This window comes from Carlito syrichta, unplaced genomic scaffold, assembly GCF_000164805.1.
Source record: "Carlito syrichta isolate Samal-C Ts95f unplaced genomic scaffold, Tarsius_syrichta-2.0.1 Scaffold305688, whole genome shotgun sequence".
Taxonomy (NCBI): Eukaryota; Metazoa; Chordata; class Mammalia; order Primates; family Tarsiidae; genus Carlito; species Carlito syrichta.
The window spans coordinates 419493-433324 of NW_007249784.1; the positions used below are offsets into that span (position 1 = coordinate 419493).

Here is a 13832-nt window from a genome sequence, read left to right on the forward strand (position 1 = left end):
TGGATGGCCTGAGCCTGTGAGTTCGAGACCAGCCCAGGCAATTTGGTGAGACCTTGTCTCTACAATAAATAAAAAATTAACCGGGTGGGGTAGTATGCGCCTGTAGTTCTGGCTACTTGGAAGGCTGAGGGGGAAGGATCACCTGAGCCCAGCGGGTTGACACTGGGGTGGCTGTGAGTGTGCCACTGCACTCCAGCCTGGGTGATGGAGTGAGACTCCAACTCAAAAAAAAGAACGATACTTTGGCACTACAAGTTTTCATAATAATATTTATAAAAAAGTTAAAATTGCCAATGTATTAATATATCTAAAAACTAGGAGCATAGGCATATTGCTCAGAGATAGGGAGGTAATGACCAAAAGAAATAAAAAAACAAATTGTTAAAAAGTAGTAATAAACAAGAATTATCTGGGCATAATGGTGTGTGCCTGTAGTCCTAGCTACTTGGGAGGCTGAGACAGAAGCATCCCTTGAGCCCAGGAGTTCAAGGTTACAGTGAATTATGATCATGCCATTGCACTCCAGTCTGGGGGACAGAGCGAGTCTCTGTCTCTTTAAAAAAAAAGGGTAGTTTGCCTTAGAGGAATGAGTCACAGTGTTGGAAAGGTGGTCTATAGTATATTGCTTTTTCTATAACCTCCTTTATATTATTTAGGTTTTTAACCTTGTGCAAATATTTCTTGTATAAAAACAAAAACAAGCCAGGTGCGGTAGCTCATGCCTGTAATCCCAGCACTTTGGGAGGCTGAGGCAGGAGGATTGCCTGAGCCTAGGGGTTTGAGACCAGCCTGGACAACTTGGCGAGACCTCATCTCTACAATAAATAAAAAAATTAGCTGGGCATGGTGGCTTGCGCCTATAGTTCTAACTACTTGGAAGGCTGAGGCAGAAGGATTGCTTGAACCCAGCAGGTGGAGGCTGCAGTGGCCGTGAGCATGCCATTGCACTCCAGTCTGGGCAAAAGAATGAGACTCTGACTCAAAACAAAGCAAAAAAACCAGGCTGGACATGGTGGCTCATGCCTGTAATTACAGCACTTTGGGAGGCCGAGGCAGAAGGATTGCTTCAGCCTAGGGATTCCAGACCAGCCTGGGCAACATAGCGAGACCTCATCTCTATAAAAAATATAAAAATTAGCCAGGCATGGTGGTGCTTGCCTGTAGTCCCAGCTGCTCCAGAGGCTGAGGAGGGAGGATTGCTTGAGCCCAGGAGTTTGAGGTTGCAGTGAGCTGTGATTGTGCCACTGCACCCCACCCTGGGTGACAGAGTGAGACTCTGACTCAAAATAAACAAATTAAAAAAAAAATGATGACAACACCACTACACATAAAATAAATAATGAAATATAGAGCTATTAAGTGGGCTGGATGCCTCCCCACTGGCAAAAGTCTCCATGGGGGCTGGGCTCGGTGGCTCAGCCTGTAATCCCAGCACTTTGGGAGGCCAAGGCGAGTGGATTGCCTGATCTCGAGGATTTGAGACCAGCCCAGGCAACTTGGTGAGACCTTGTCTCTACGATAAATAAAAAATTAGCTGGGCGTGGTAGCGTGCATGTGCACCTGTGGTTCCGGCTACTTGGAAGGCTGAGGCGGGAGGATTGCCGGAGCCCAGCAGGTCGACACTGGGGTGCACACTGCACTCCAACCTGGGTGATGGAATGAGACTCCAACTCAAAAAAAAAAGTTTCCATGGAAAACCTAGTTATAATCTGAATGTTGCTGTCAAGTTGAGTGAGCATGAGCAAAGACTTGGCACAGGGAGGTGACAGGGATGTGACCCTGGTGACAGGCAGGACTTGGAGCAAAGACCACTGTAGCGCTGGCTCCATCAGGGCCAGACCTGGCACCTAGGTACAGAGATGAGGGCACCCCTTGCCCTCTGGGCCCCTGGCCAGTGTCCTCTGACCGACCCAACTGACCATAACTCTTCTTTTTTTTTTTTGAGTCAAAGTCTCACTCTGTCACCCAGACTGGAGTGCGGTGGCTCACTCACAGCCACCCCAGTGTTGACCTTGCTGGACTCAGTCCTTCCTCCTCAGACTTCCAAGTAGCCGGAACTACAGGCACGCACTATCACGCCTGGCTAATTTTTTGTTTATTGTAGAAGTGAGGTCTCTCCAAGTTGCCCAGGCTGGTCTTGAACCAGTCGCCCAAAGTGCTGGCAATCCACTCGCCTCAACCTCCCAAAGTGCTGGGATTACAGGCTGAGTCACCAAGCCCAGTCCATGCCTCTTCTGAGTGATACCTTCTTTCTTAAGATGTTAGTGCCTCCTGACAGATTGCTGTCAAGGATGGACCTATAAGCCTAAGCCATCCTCTCATTTGAAGGTGATATCTTGAATTTCACTTTTTTTTTTTAAGAGATGAGGTCTTGCTCTGTTGCTCAAACTGGAGTGCAATGGCAAGATCATAGCTTACTGCTGCCTCGAACTCCTGGCTTAAATGATCCTCCCACCTTGGCGTCCCAAAATGTTGGGATTACAGGTGTGAGCCACCATGCCCAGCCAGAATCTCCGCTTTGTTTCAAAGAATATGTTTTTGGAGAGCTATCTATCCCATTTCCAAGTGCTTGGACCCAGGTACTGCTTGTTTACTACATGCTAGGAATTGTGCTGCAGCCTACATCACCCTTATGTATAACAACTCAGATGAGGCTCTGCAAGGTTGAAGCTTATGGATATCACTTGGTAAAGTAGAGATGCTCTTATTTTCTTTTTTCTTTTTTTTTGAGTTGGAGTCTCACCTGTCACCCAGACTAGAGTGCAGTAGCTGCTCCCGGCCACTGCAGCCTCAACCTGCTGGGCTCCAGCGATCCTTCCGCCTCAGCCTTCCAAGTAGCTGGAACTATAGTTGCGCGCTATCATGCCTGGCTAATTTTTAATTTTTTTTTTTATTTATTGTAGAGATGAGGTCTCGCCAAGTTGCCCAGGCGGGCTCAGGCAATCCACTCACCTCAGCCTCCCAAAGTGCGGGATTACAGGCTGAGCCACTGAGCCCGGCGAGATGCTCTTACTTTATAGTAGTGGAACTGTTCCCACAATTGCAGTCTGCCTGTCCCAGTGGGGTGGCAGCAGGAAAGGGCACTAGCATTAATGGTGTGTACACTATGTGTAACCCAGCCCCATATTCCCTCATGATGAAAAGGACGGAACTATAATCTGTACCCAGACACAATTGCTGTTGGTAGGTCAGGCACACATATGAGATCTAGGAGAAGGCTCTATCAGTTCTCTATCTCAGATTTAAGTGAGGTTTTACATATATTTTTTTTCTTTTTTTTTCCAATGATAACAGAGCCCACAAGTGGCGATGAGTTGAAAGCAGTTTCTCTATCCAGGCCCCCATCTCTGTGTGGGACCCTGGACTTGGTCCTTTGATTTGAATGGACTCCCTCGTCTTCTCTCTAACAGCTCTTGGGTTCATTTCTAACTCTCTCTTCCTCTTTCAAGGTTTCACCTTCAGTATGACCTCCGGCGTGGAGTGGCAGTTATTTTGTGCTCGTGTGGTATATTATGCTTCAAGAGGTCTCTGTCTCTTACCCAGTCTTGGGTTTCGTTACCAAGTAGTTTCCAGTCTCTAGAAAAGGGTGGTGGGAGAAAGGGAAAGAAAATCCATCTCATCACATATATTTTATCTCATTTATTCTTCATGACAACCCTGTAGGGTAGATATTATTTTACACATGAGGAAGCTGAGGGGAGCAAAGTCTACACAGCTACAAAGTGGTAGAGTCACAGTTTAAACCAGAACTATCTGGGCTCAAGCCCTGTGTTTGATGCCCTGTACTCTCATCTCTCCCAGGTGGCTGAGAAACTGGAGATGCTGAAGAAACAATATGATGAGAAGCTGGCACAGAAGGAGGAGCTTCGCAAGAAATCTGAGGAGATGGAACTGAAGCTGGAGCGGGCTGGGATGCTGGTGTCTGGGTTGGCTGGTGAGAAGGCCCGATGGGAGGAGACAGTCCAGGTGAGATCAGTTGTACCACCCGGTCTCCTTTTGCCTGGCCTGCCAGTTCCTAGAGACCCATCCCCTTTAGGTTAAGGGACAGTCTGGAAAAATAGGGACACTTGAGTGTAGGGAACTCCAGGAATAGGGGCATGAAAGCTCTTCCTCTCCCCTCCCCCTACTCACCTTGGATGAGAACAGTAGAAGGAAAGCCTTTTTGTGCCATTAGAGATCTGCTTCAGTGTTTGAGTAGTGCTGCAACACACACACACAGGGACTCTTGGTATGGCCTGCTGACTGGAGAGAAGACAGCCACGGCACTTCTTGTCTCTACCCTCTGTGAACTCTTGGCTTCGCAGAGGTTAGGCCTTATCACCAAAATGTAAACACTGCTGTTGAGATGGGAACTCTCAAGTAATTGGAACCAGGTTAGAATTCTCAGAGCACAAAGGTTTAGGAGAAGGAAAGAATCTCTTTGATCTAGATATTAATAGTATGCAGAGGAGAGTCCCTTCAAAAGCATTCCAAGTGTCTTCCAGAGTGTGGGGGCCCAGGCAGGCTAACACCTCCCACCTGTCCACCAGGGCCTGGAGGAGGACCTGGGCTACCTGGTGGGCGATTGTCTCCTGGGAGCTGCCTTCCTGTCCTACATGGGACCCTTCCTGACCAACTACAGGGATGAGATTGTCAACCAAATCTGGATCAAGAAGGTGAGATACGGCTCAGGTATGATGAGTGAGCTCTTGGAGTGCGCACTGAGACCAGGGCTGGGGGCAGGGTCTTTGGGAATATGAAGAGATACTGGGAAGGAGCAGAGGCTGCTGGACTCAGATCTTCAGGCTGAAGCTTTGGGTTCCCCCCACCCCCTGCCAGATCTGGGAGCTTCAGGTTCCTTGCTCACCTCGTTTTGCCATTGATAACTTCCTGTCCAATCCTACCAAAGTCCGGGACTGGAACATCCAAGGACTGCCCTCAGATGCCTTCTCCACTGAGAATGGCATCATTGTCACCCGAGGCAATAGGTAAGGATGCTACTGGGAGTGGGAGGCAGAGTAGAAGCAGGGCCTATCTTCTCACCTGCGCTCCCTCCGGCAGGTGGGCATTGATGATCGATCCTCAGGCCCAGGCTCTGAAATGGATTAAGAACATGGAAGGAAATCAGGTATAAGGCTGGGCAGCTGGGTTTGTTCCTCCCTTGGAATCTCTTCCCAAGCTTTGTCTCTTGCTGAGGTCCTGCCCTTGGGCCACGATTTCCCTTGTCTCCCTGAGTGCTTCCTCCGTCTTTCCCCATTGCTCTCTAGGGCCTAAAGATCATTGACCTGCAGATGAGCGATTACCTTCGAATCCTAGAAAACGCCATTCAGTTTGGGTACCCAGTGCTGCTCCAGAACGTACAGGAATATCTGGACCCCACACTCAACCCTGTGCTCAACAAATCTGTAGCTCGAATTGGTCAGGGCCCTGGCTTATGGTGGGGTTGGGTTGTGGGAAAATTTCCAGAGGCCAGCTGAGTGGGACGCTAGGGAGGGAAGAGCTGACTCCTGGGCACTGCCTTCCACTTACCTGTTCCTCCTTTCAGATCTGGGCTGGGGCCTTCGGGCAGGTTGAGTTACCACCCCTGGATGCCAGTGGGGAATGGGTCCGCTCATACCTGTCCTTGCCCCTGACCCTTTTGTGAATGCAGGTGGTCGGCTGCTGATGCGCATTGGAGATAAGGAGGTGGAATATAATACCAATTTTCGTTTCTATATCACCACGAAGCTCTCCAACCCCCATTACAGCCCAGAGACCTCGGCCAAGACCACCATTGTTAACTTTGCTGTTAAAGAACAGGTGGGTGGGGCTGACACCCAGACTGAGCTAGGGTGAAGCAGGAAGAGTTGTAGCATTTGGAAGGATCAAGAAAAAGGCTGAGATTGTGTTGGGCAGCTGGGGATGAGGATGGGAAGGGTCGCAGGAGCGAGCCCCTCATCATGAGTCTGGTGCTCCCAGGGCCTGGAGGCTCAACTCCTGGGCATCGTGGTGCGGAAGGAGCGGCCTGAACTAGAGGAGCAGAAGGATTCGCTAGTCACCAATATCGCTGCTGGCAAGAGGAAGCTCAAGGAGCTGGAGGATGAGATCCTCCGGTGAGCCCTTGCCTCTGCCCACCCACCCTCTCCTTGGCCTACTCCCAGCTAGCATCCAGCAGGTCTACCTGCAGACACAACCAGCATCCAAGGGAGCCCCAGTCCCCCAGCCCTTTGATCCATATGTTTTTTGGCTTCCCCTAGGCTGCTGAATGAGGCCACAGGCTCCCTGCTGGACGACGTGCAGCTGGTGAATACCCTGCAGACCTCCAAGATAACGGCCACGGAGGTGACTGAGCAGCTGGAGACCAGTGAAACCACAGAGGTCAACATTGACTTGGCCCGAGAGGTGAGCGCCTGTGCCCTCCAGCCCTGCCTCCTGCCAGCTATCAAAGCAGCAACTCTGATCAAGCTGGCTTGACGCCCCCTCCTTCCCTGAGTCCCTGCTTCGTGCTGTGCCCCTTTGTGGCCCTGACTCTGTCCTACCCACAGGCTTACCGCCCATGCGCCCAGCGGGCATCAGTCCTGTTCTTTGTGCTCAATGACATGGGCCACATCGACCCCATGTACCAGTTCTCACTGGATGCCTACCTCAGCCTCTTCATTCTCAGCATTGACAAGAGCCACCGCAGCACTAAGCTGGAGGACCGCATTGACTACCTGAATGACTACCACACCTACGCGGTCTACAGGTCTGATGATTCCTCCCCATGTGCCCAGGCAGGAGGCCAAGTGGCTGCTCTAGTGCTACTCTTCGGCCACTTCTGCCTTAGGGCGCTCCCGTGTCACTGTCCTCGGCCCACCCCCTCCTCTCCGTATACCCTCCTCCATGGTCATGGAGGCTGGTCATTCCCAGTTTCTATCTTCAGCTCTCCCTTGAGCATTGGACTTGGCAGTACAACTGTAGCAGTTTTCAGATGTGAATGTGCTTGGAAAGCACTGGTGGTCTCATTAAAATACAAAGTTTTATTCAGAAGGTCTAGGGTGAGGCCTGAAGTCCTGTCTCTAGACAAGTTCCCAGGGGTCACCGCTACTCCTGGTCTGTGAATCACATTTTGAGCAGAACAGTACTTAGCTTTTCTACCTGGACATTCCAGAGACCCCCTCGAGTTCAACTTGTTTCAGCTCTAATTCATTATCTTCCCTCTTCCTTCGGGGTTCTCATCCTTGAATGGCACCAACACCCGCCACCAGTCACCCAAGCCAGAAACGGGGAGTTATCTTTAACTCTTCCCTCTCAAGTCACCTATCAGGTTTTGCTCAGGAAAATTCTGCCAACTGTCCCTCCCCTTTATCCCCACTGCTTGACTGTACTTGAGTTTAGGTCTTTACGATCTTTTTTTTTTTTTTTTTTATGAATGGCATAACAGTATCCTACAGATGGTCCTGCCTCTAGCTCTCCCCTCCCAATCTCTCCTCCTGTAGCTGACCATGCGGGCAAAGCTGACCATGTCACTCCCCAGCTCTTACTCATCAGTGGTTTTCTCGTCCCTCGTGGCCCATGAAGCCCTCTGTGACCTGGCCCTCGCCTGCCTCAGCCTCACCTTTCCCACCTTGCACTGGGTTCCTGGGCAGCCCTGACTACCTTGCATGCCATTCCCTTCTCATGTCCCGGCTTTTGCTTGCGCTGAAACCTCTCTGTCTCGCCATGCCAGTCAAAAACTCTGCTGCAGCTCAGAGCAGCTCCTCTCAAGTTTTCCCTGAGTCCACCAGGCGAGGACTGGGTGTCCCTGCCCTGCGTTCCCTTAACACCACAGCTTCCTCTGTATAGGACTCCACATCCTGTCACAACTGAGGCCTCTCTGTCCTCCCAGAGACTTAGTCATCTTGGTATCCTCAGGACCCAGCAGGATGCCTGGCAAGATAGTAGGGGAATAACAATTGTTTTGTTGTTTTAATGGAACTGAATGACCAAATATGAGTGAATTCTGGGAAACTCATGTCTTCTCCCTTGGCCTCCGAGTCTTTGGCTGTTTGCAGAAGGTTGGAGTAAAGGCTGAGCAAGGTCCTTCTTCTTGCAGGTTCTGTGGTGACCTTCACTCAGCAGCCGTCTGTGTTGAGCTTCCCACCCACTTCATCTTCCCTCCTCCCTGTCCTCTTCTCCCAGGTACACCTGCCGCACCCTTTTTGAGCGCCACAAGCTGCTGTTCAGTTTTCACATGTGTGCCAAAATCCTGGAGACTTCTGGCAAGCTCAACATGGATGAATACAACTTCTTTCTACGTGGGGGTGTCGTAAGTTGAGCAGAGGGCACCTCCCAGTATAGGGTGGTCATGGTTGGGGATGAGGGTGTGCCAAGGACTCTGACCCAGAGGATCAGGCCTGAGGCTTCAGTGAGTGAGCTGAGAAGAGCCATGCCAGCATCAGTGCATGGCGAGCTCCCTGGTGTGATGGGGTGACTTGGCATGCACCACCTTGCATGCAGTTCAGGCTGGGCTTTGGGGGTACCTCTCTCCTATGACCCGCTGATTAGCATGATCCTGTCACTTTTTTTACTGCCTCTCAAGCTGCTGCTTCCCCAGCCTGAATTCCATGGTCACCATTACGATCTTCCCTTGCAGGCCCCTCAACCCCTCTTTAACTCACTCTTTTTTTTTTTTTTGAGTTGGAGTCTTACTCTGTCACCCAGATGGAGTGCAGTGGCCGCTCCCAGTCACTGCAGCCTCGACCTGCTGGGCTCCGGCGATCCTTCCACCTCAGCCTTCTGAGTAGCTGGAACTACAGGCGTGCGCTACCACGCCTGGCTAATTTTTTGATTTATTGTAGAAATGAGGTCTCGCCAAGTTGCCCAGGTGGGTCTCGAACCCGCGGGCTCAGGCAGTTCACTCACCTGGGCCTCCCAAAGGTGCGGGATTACAGGCTGAGCCACCGAGCCTGGCTTCACTCACTGTTTGTGTTGCATTTGCTTGGCAAACCTGTTACTCTCGTGAGATCCAGCTCTTCTTCCCCTTTGTCCCTGTGTGACCCACATAGCTGAATGTGGCTGGAAGGAGAAAACATACCCACACTGGCTGGACTCACTTTCAATCCATGATCATGAAACTCAAGTGAGCCCTTAAAGCTGCCTGACAACCATGTTACACTCCCCCAAGGGCCAGTCATTCCCCGTCCCTCCTGGACAACATTCTCCTTCTCTTTGCCCCTTCACTTTGCCTGTCTTCTGGACTTTGGTGATAGCCTTCCAACGCCCCCTACCCCCCAAAGCTGTCAACACAGCAACCAGAGAGGTCCTTTAAAAATGGACACCATTGCCAGCTCGGTGGCTCAGCCTGTAATCCCAGCACTTTGGGAGGCCAAGGCGAATGGATTACCTGAGCCCGCGGGTTCAAGACCCACCTGGGCAACTTGGTGAGACCTCGTCTCTACTATAAATAAAAAAATTAGCCAAGTGTGGTAGTGCTCACCTATAGTTCCAGCTACTTGGAAGGCTGAGACGGAAGGATTGCTGGACCTCAGCAGGTTGAGGCTGCGGTGGCTGGGAGCATGCCACTGCACTCCAGTCTGGGTGACAGTGAGACTCCAACTCAAAAAAAAAAAAAGAAAAAAAGGACACCATATTGAAAGGATCCCCCATCACTGAGGTTATCTCCTGCTGACTGCCCAGCCCCTTATTCCACTTCAGCTGCAAAGGCCCTTCTCAAGCACTCTGGCATGCCTCACCTCAGGGCCTTTGCACTGGCTGTGCCTTCTGCCAGAAAACTATTCTCTATTCCTCCAGATGTACACTTGTCTCTCTATCTCCCTTCTTTCAAAACTCACCTCAAAGAGACCTTGATCTTATTTAATACTTCAAACTACCACCTAGCATGCCCAGTCTCCATTACCCTCCTCAAATTATTCTATTTTCTCATAGCATTGCCATCTTTTTTCATTAAATTTTAAAAATTAATACCAGATTCTGGTACTAATTTTTTAAGAGACAGGATCTCACTGTGTCACTCAGGCTGGAGTACAGTGGCACAATCATAGCTCGCTGTAACCTCAAACTCCTGGGCTCAAGTGATCCTCCCACCTCTGCCTCCCAGGTAGCGAAGACTCACAGGACCGTGGTTGACTAATGCTTAAATTTTCTTGTAGAGACGGGATCTCACCCATGTTGCCCAGGCTGGTCTTGCATTTCTTGTCTTGGCCTCCCAAAAAGCTGAGATTACAGGCATGAGCCACTACACTTGGTCATGCCATCTTTAACATACTAAATAATGTACTTATTTGTTATGTTTTTGGTCCATTATATGCCCATGGGTTCATAATCCCATGTTGGAAAATAAGTTCTTCAAGGGCAGATATATTTGTATTTTTTGTTTAGCGATGCATCCAAACTGTTCACCAGCTATGCTTAAAATTCATAGTTGTGAACAATAAATATTTGTTTAAAAGAATGAGCCGGAGCTAGGCTCAGTGGCTCTGCCTATAATCTCGCGCTTTGGGAGGCTGAGGTGAATGGATTGCCTGAGTCCATGGGTTTGAGACCCGCCTGGGCAACTTGGCGAGACCTCATCTCTGCAATAAATCGAAAAAATTAGCCAGGCGTGGTAACGTGCACCTGTAGTTCCAGCTACTTGGAAGACTGAGGCGGGAGGATTACCGGAGCCCAGCAGGTCGAGGCTGCGGTGGCCGGGAGCGGCCACTGCACTCCAGTCTGGGTGTCACAGTGAGACTCCAACTCAAAAAAACCCAAAAAACAAAAAGAATGAGTAAGTGAATGAGTGCATGAACTGTTTGTGCTTCTCTGAAGGGCGGTGCTGCTAACAGAAATCCTTAGCTTGAAGACATTATTACCAAACAACCACCAGAGGGCGTCAGCTCCCTAAATTTGAACTGTGATATGTCTGAATCCTAGATCCCCACATTTATTTCCCAGTAAAGGTGGATTCTGATCCATCTTGGATTTCTGTATTCATCTCTTCACTCTGCTGCATGCAAGACCCATCTTGGCTTTCCCACCCCAAAAATAAAGAGAACAGAGAGAGGAGAGAGAGGGAGGGAGAGAGGAAGAGAGGGTGAGAGAAAGCGAGAGAAGGAGAGAGAGGGAGAGGGGAAAGCGGGGAGAAGGAAAGAGGGGGAGGTGGGGAGGAAAAGATACCTTTTTCTGAAGTACGCCCAGTCAACCTTTCTCCTTTCTGCTTCCTCCCAAGGTCCTGGATCGGGAGGGTCAAATGGATAACCCATGTACAGGCTGGCTCGCAGATGCCTACTGGGATAACATCACAGAGCTAGACAAACTGACCAACTTCCACGGACTTATGAACTCCTTCGAGCAGTACCCTCGTGACTGGCACCTGTGGTATACCAATGCTGCCCCAGAGAAGGCTATGCTGCCAGGTACCCAGGCCTCTGAGTCTCCCTTCTTGCTTTTCTCCATCCTTCCTTTCAGCAGTGTGCATTTGCCCTTTGTGTCATCCTTCACTCTTTCTACCAGCTGGCACCTCCTGCATTCCTGGAAGGTGCCCCCTTGTTTGGATTTCCCCCTCTTCCAGACTCACTCTCCCTGCGATTGCTCATGTCATCCCCAGGTGAATGGGAAAATGCCTGCAATGAAATGCAACGGATGCTGATTGTTCGCTCCCTGCGCCAGGACCGGGTGGCCTTCTGTGTCACTTCTTATATCGTCTCCAACCTTGGCTCCCGCTTCATTGAGCCACCTGTGCTAAACATGAAGCTGGTCAGTGGGTCGGCTTCCTTGCCCACACCACCCCTGGGTCCTTCCTGCCTCCCTCGCCCTGTTTCAGTCCCTCAATCTCGTCCTTACGCTTAGGTTATGTGGCCTTCTGTTTCTGGCAGGTGTTGGAGGATTCAACCCCACGATCGCCACTCATGTTCATCCTGTCCCCAGGCGTGGACCCCACCAGCGCCCTGCTCCAACTGGCAGAGCACACAGGCATGGCCCAGCGCTTCCATGCCTTGTCCCTGGGCCAGGGCCAGGCCCCCATTGCTGCTTGGCTCCTCCGAGAGGGTGTGACGCAGGGTCAGTGTCCATCCTTTCTTTCCCACCCTCAATCCCCAAGCCTCAATCACTCTACCATACGGGTGCCTCCCATTTCGCCAGAAGTCCCCAGACCTGGAGTGCCAGACTTGAGCATCAGACAGGTGGAAAGAGTGGGGACAGGTGGGGCTTAGGGAAGGACTCCCACTGATCCTAGCATCTCCTTGCAGGACACTGGGTATTCCTGGCTAACTGCCACCTGTCACTCTCTTGGATGCCCAATCTGGACAAGCTGGTGGAGCAGCTGCAGGTAGAGGATCCTCACCCATCCTTCCGCCTCTGGCTCAGCTCCAGCCCCCATCCGGAATTCCCTATCTCAATCTTGCAGGCTAGCATCAAGATGACCACAGAGCCCCCAAAGGTGAGTGACTGGGGAGAGCCAGCATCAACGGGGCCACCTGGTCTACCTTCTCTCCTGCTAGCATCAGAGAGAGGTCTTAACCTAACAGCATGTCTTTGATTTTACTGTCCTCTAAAAAAAAGTCTACCTCATTTATTTCCTCTTTGTGCCAAACTCCAGAACATAATAGTAAAAAGTAACATTTTTGAGTGAGTATCATGTACCAGGTATCGTTCTAAGGTCTTTACATTTATCAACTCACTTAATGTACACTAGTAGATGAGTACTATTACTATCAGGTAAGTACTATAAACTCCTCATTTTACAGATGGCAAACTGAGGCACAGAAAGAATAAGTATTCCAGAGCCAGAATTTGGATGGTTGGGTTCCCAAATTCATTCTTTTACACATCAGATCCTTCCTACCTCCCAGTAGTTCCTTACGTGCTCTTCCTAACGTCACACCTTCCAGCCTCTTTCTCTTTCCTTCCCTCCAACGCTACTGAAATTTTTATCTCCAGTATCACAAGCTCATCATTGTGTACAATCATACAGATCTTTTAAAATCTGCCATGTCACTACACCTCACCCACTCACCCCCTGCTTAAATGATTTTAGTAGCTTCTCCTTGCTCTTAGTCAAGATCAAAATCCTTTTTGCTCACCCTGTGAAAAACACAGGGGCCAATTATGTATTGGGTACTCAATAAATAAGTACTGCTTGAATGCACACAGGGGGGACTTTCATCATTTTTAATCCTTCTTGATCACCTTGGGGCAGCTGACACAGTTGACTGTCCCTTTCTTTGGTTTCCCTGATACATCACTCCTGTTTCTTCTTCTGTCTTTTGACACTTCATCTCTTACTTCTGTGTTTCTTTCTCCTCTTTGCCTATGGCTGGATCTCAAGACTTACTTTTCAACTTCCAACTTTTCTCATCCTACACTTCTCCGTTTGCGAGTCTATGGAGAAATTGTCCTTTTCATGATTTCAACTCCAGTCCCCATCTCTGGTGCAGAACCAAACGCAGTTCCAGCTCCGAACTGCCATGTGATCACAAAGCACTCCTTGGCACACAGCACCATAAATGCCACACTTTTTTTTTTGAGTTGGAGTCCCACTCTGTTGCCCAGGCTGGAGTGCAGTGGCACTCATGGCCACCCCAGCGTCGACCTGCTGGGCTCCAGCGATCCTTCCGTCTCAGCCTTCCAAAAGTAGCCAGAACTAAGGTGCGTGCTATCTTGCCCGACTAATTTTTGATTGTAGAGACGAGGTCCCGCCGAGTTGCCTGGGCTGGTCCCAAACCCGCAGGCTCGTGCAATTCACTCGCCTCGGTCTCCCAAAGTGCTGGGATCACAGGCTGAGCCACCAAACCTGGTCAAGCCATACTCTTTTTTTTTTTTTTTTTTTTTTTTTGAATTGGAATTTCACTCTGTCGCCCAAAATGGAATGCAGTGGCTGCTCCCGGCCACCGCAACCTCCACCTGCTGGGCTCTGG

General features: G+C 50.1%; 1 protein-coding gene across 1 annotated transcript in view; it reads left to right on the forward strand.

The window, feature by feature from the left end:
* The window catches only part of DNAH2 (dynein axonemal heavy chain 2), a 112682-nt gene that overhangs the window by 91071 nt on the left and 7779 nt on the right, over positions 1-13832 (forward strand). The window contains exons 65-78 of the mRNA XM_008062346.2: positions 3802-3966; positions 4530-4655; positions 4819-4967; positions 5041-5107; positions 5247-5397; positions 5630-5778; positions 5938-6071; positions 6216-6360; positions 6504-6703; positions 8119-8245; positions 11147-11333; positions 11525-11673; positions 11793-11976; positions 12165-12355. Coding sequence (XP_008060537.1) covers positions 3802-3966; positions 4530-4655; positions 4819-4967; positions 5041-5107; positions 5247-5397; positions 5630-5778; positions 5938-6071; positions 6216-6360; positions 6504-6703; positions 8119-8245; positions 11147-11333; positions 11525-11673; positions 11793-11976; positions 12165-12355 — 2124 coding nt within the window. The remainder of the gene's footprint in view (positions 1-3801; positions 3967-4529; positions 4656-4818; positions 4968-5040; positions 5108-5246; positions 5398-5629; positions 5779-5937; positions 6072-6215; positions 6361-6503; positions 6704-8118; positions 8246-11146; positions 11334-11524; positions 11674-11792; positions 11977-12164; positions 12356-13832) is intronic.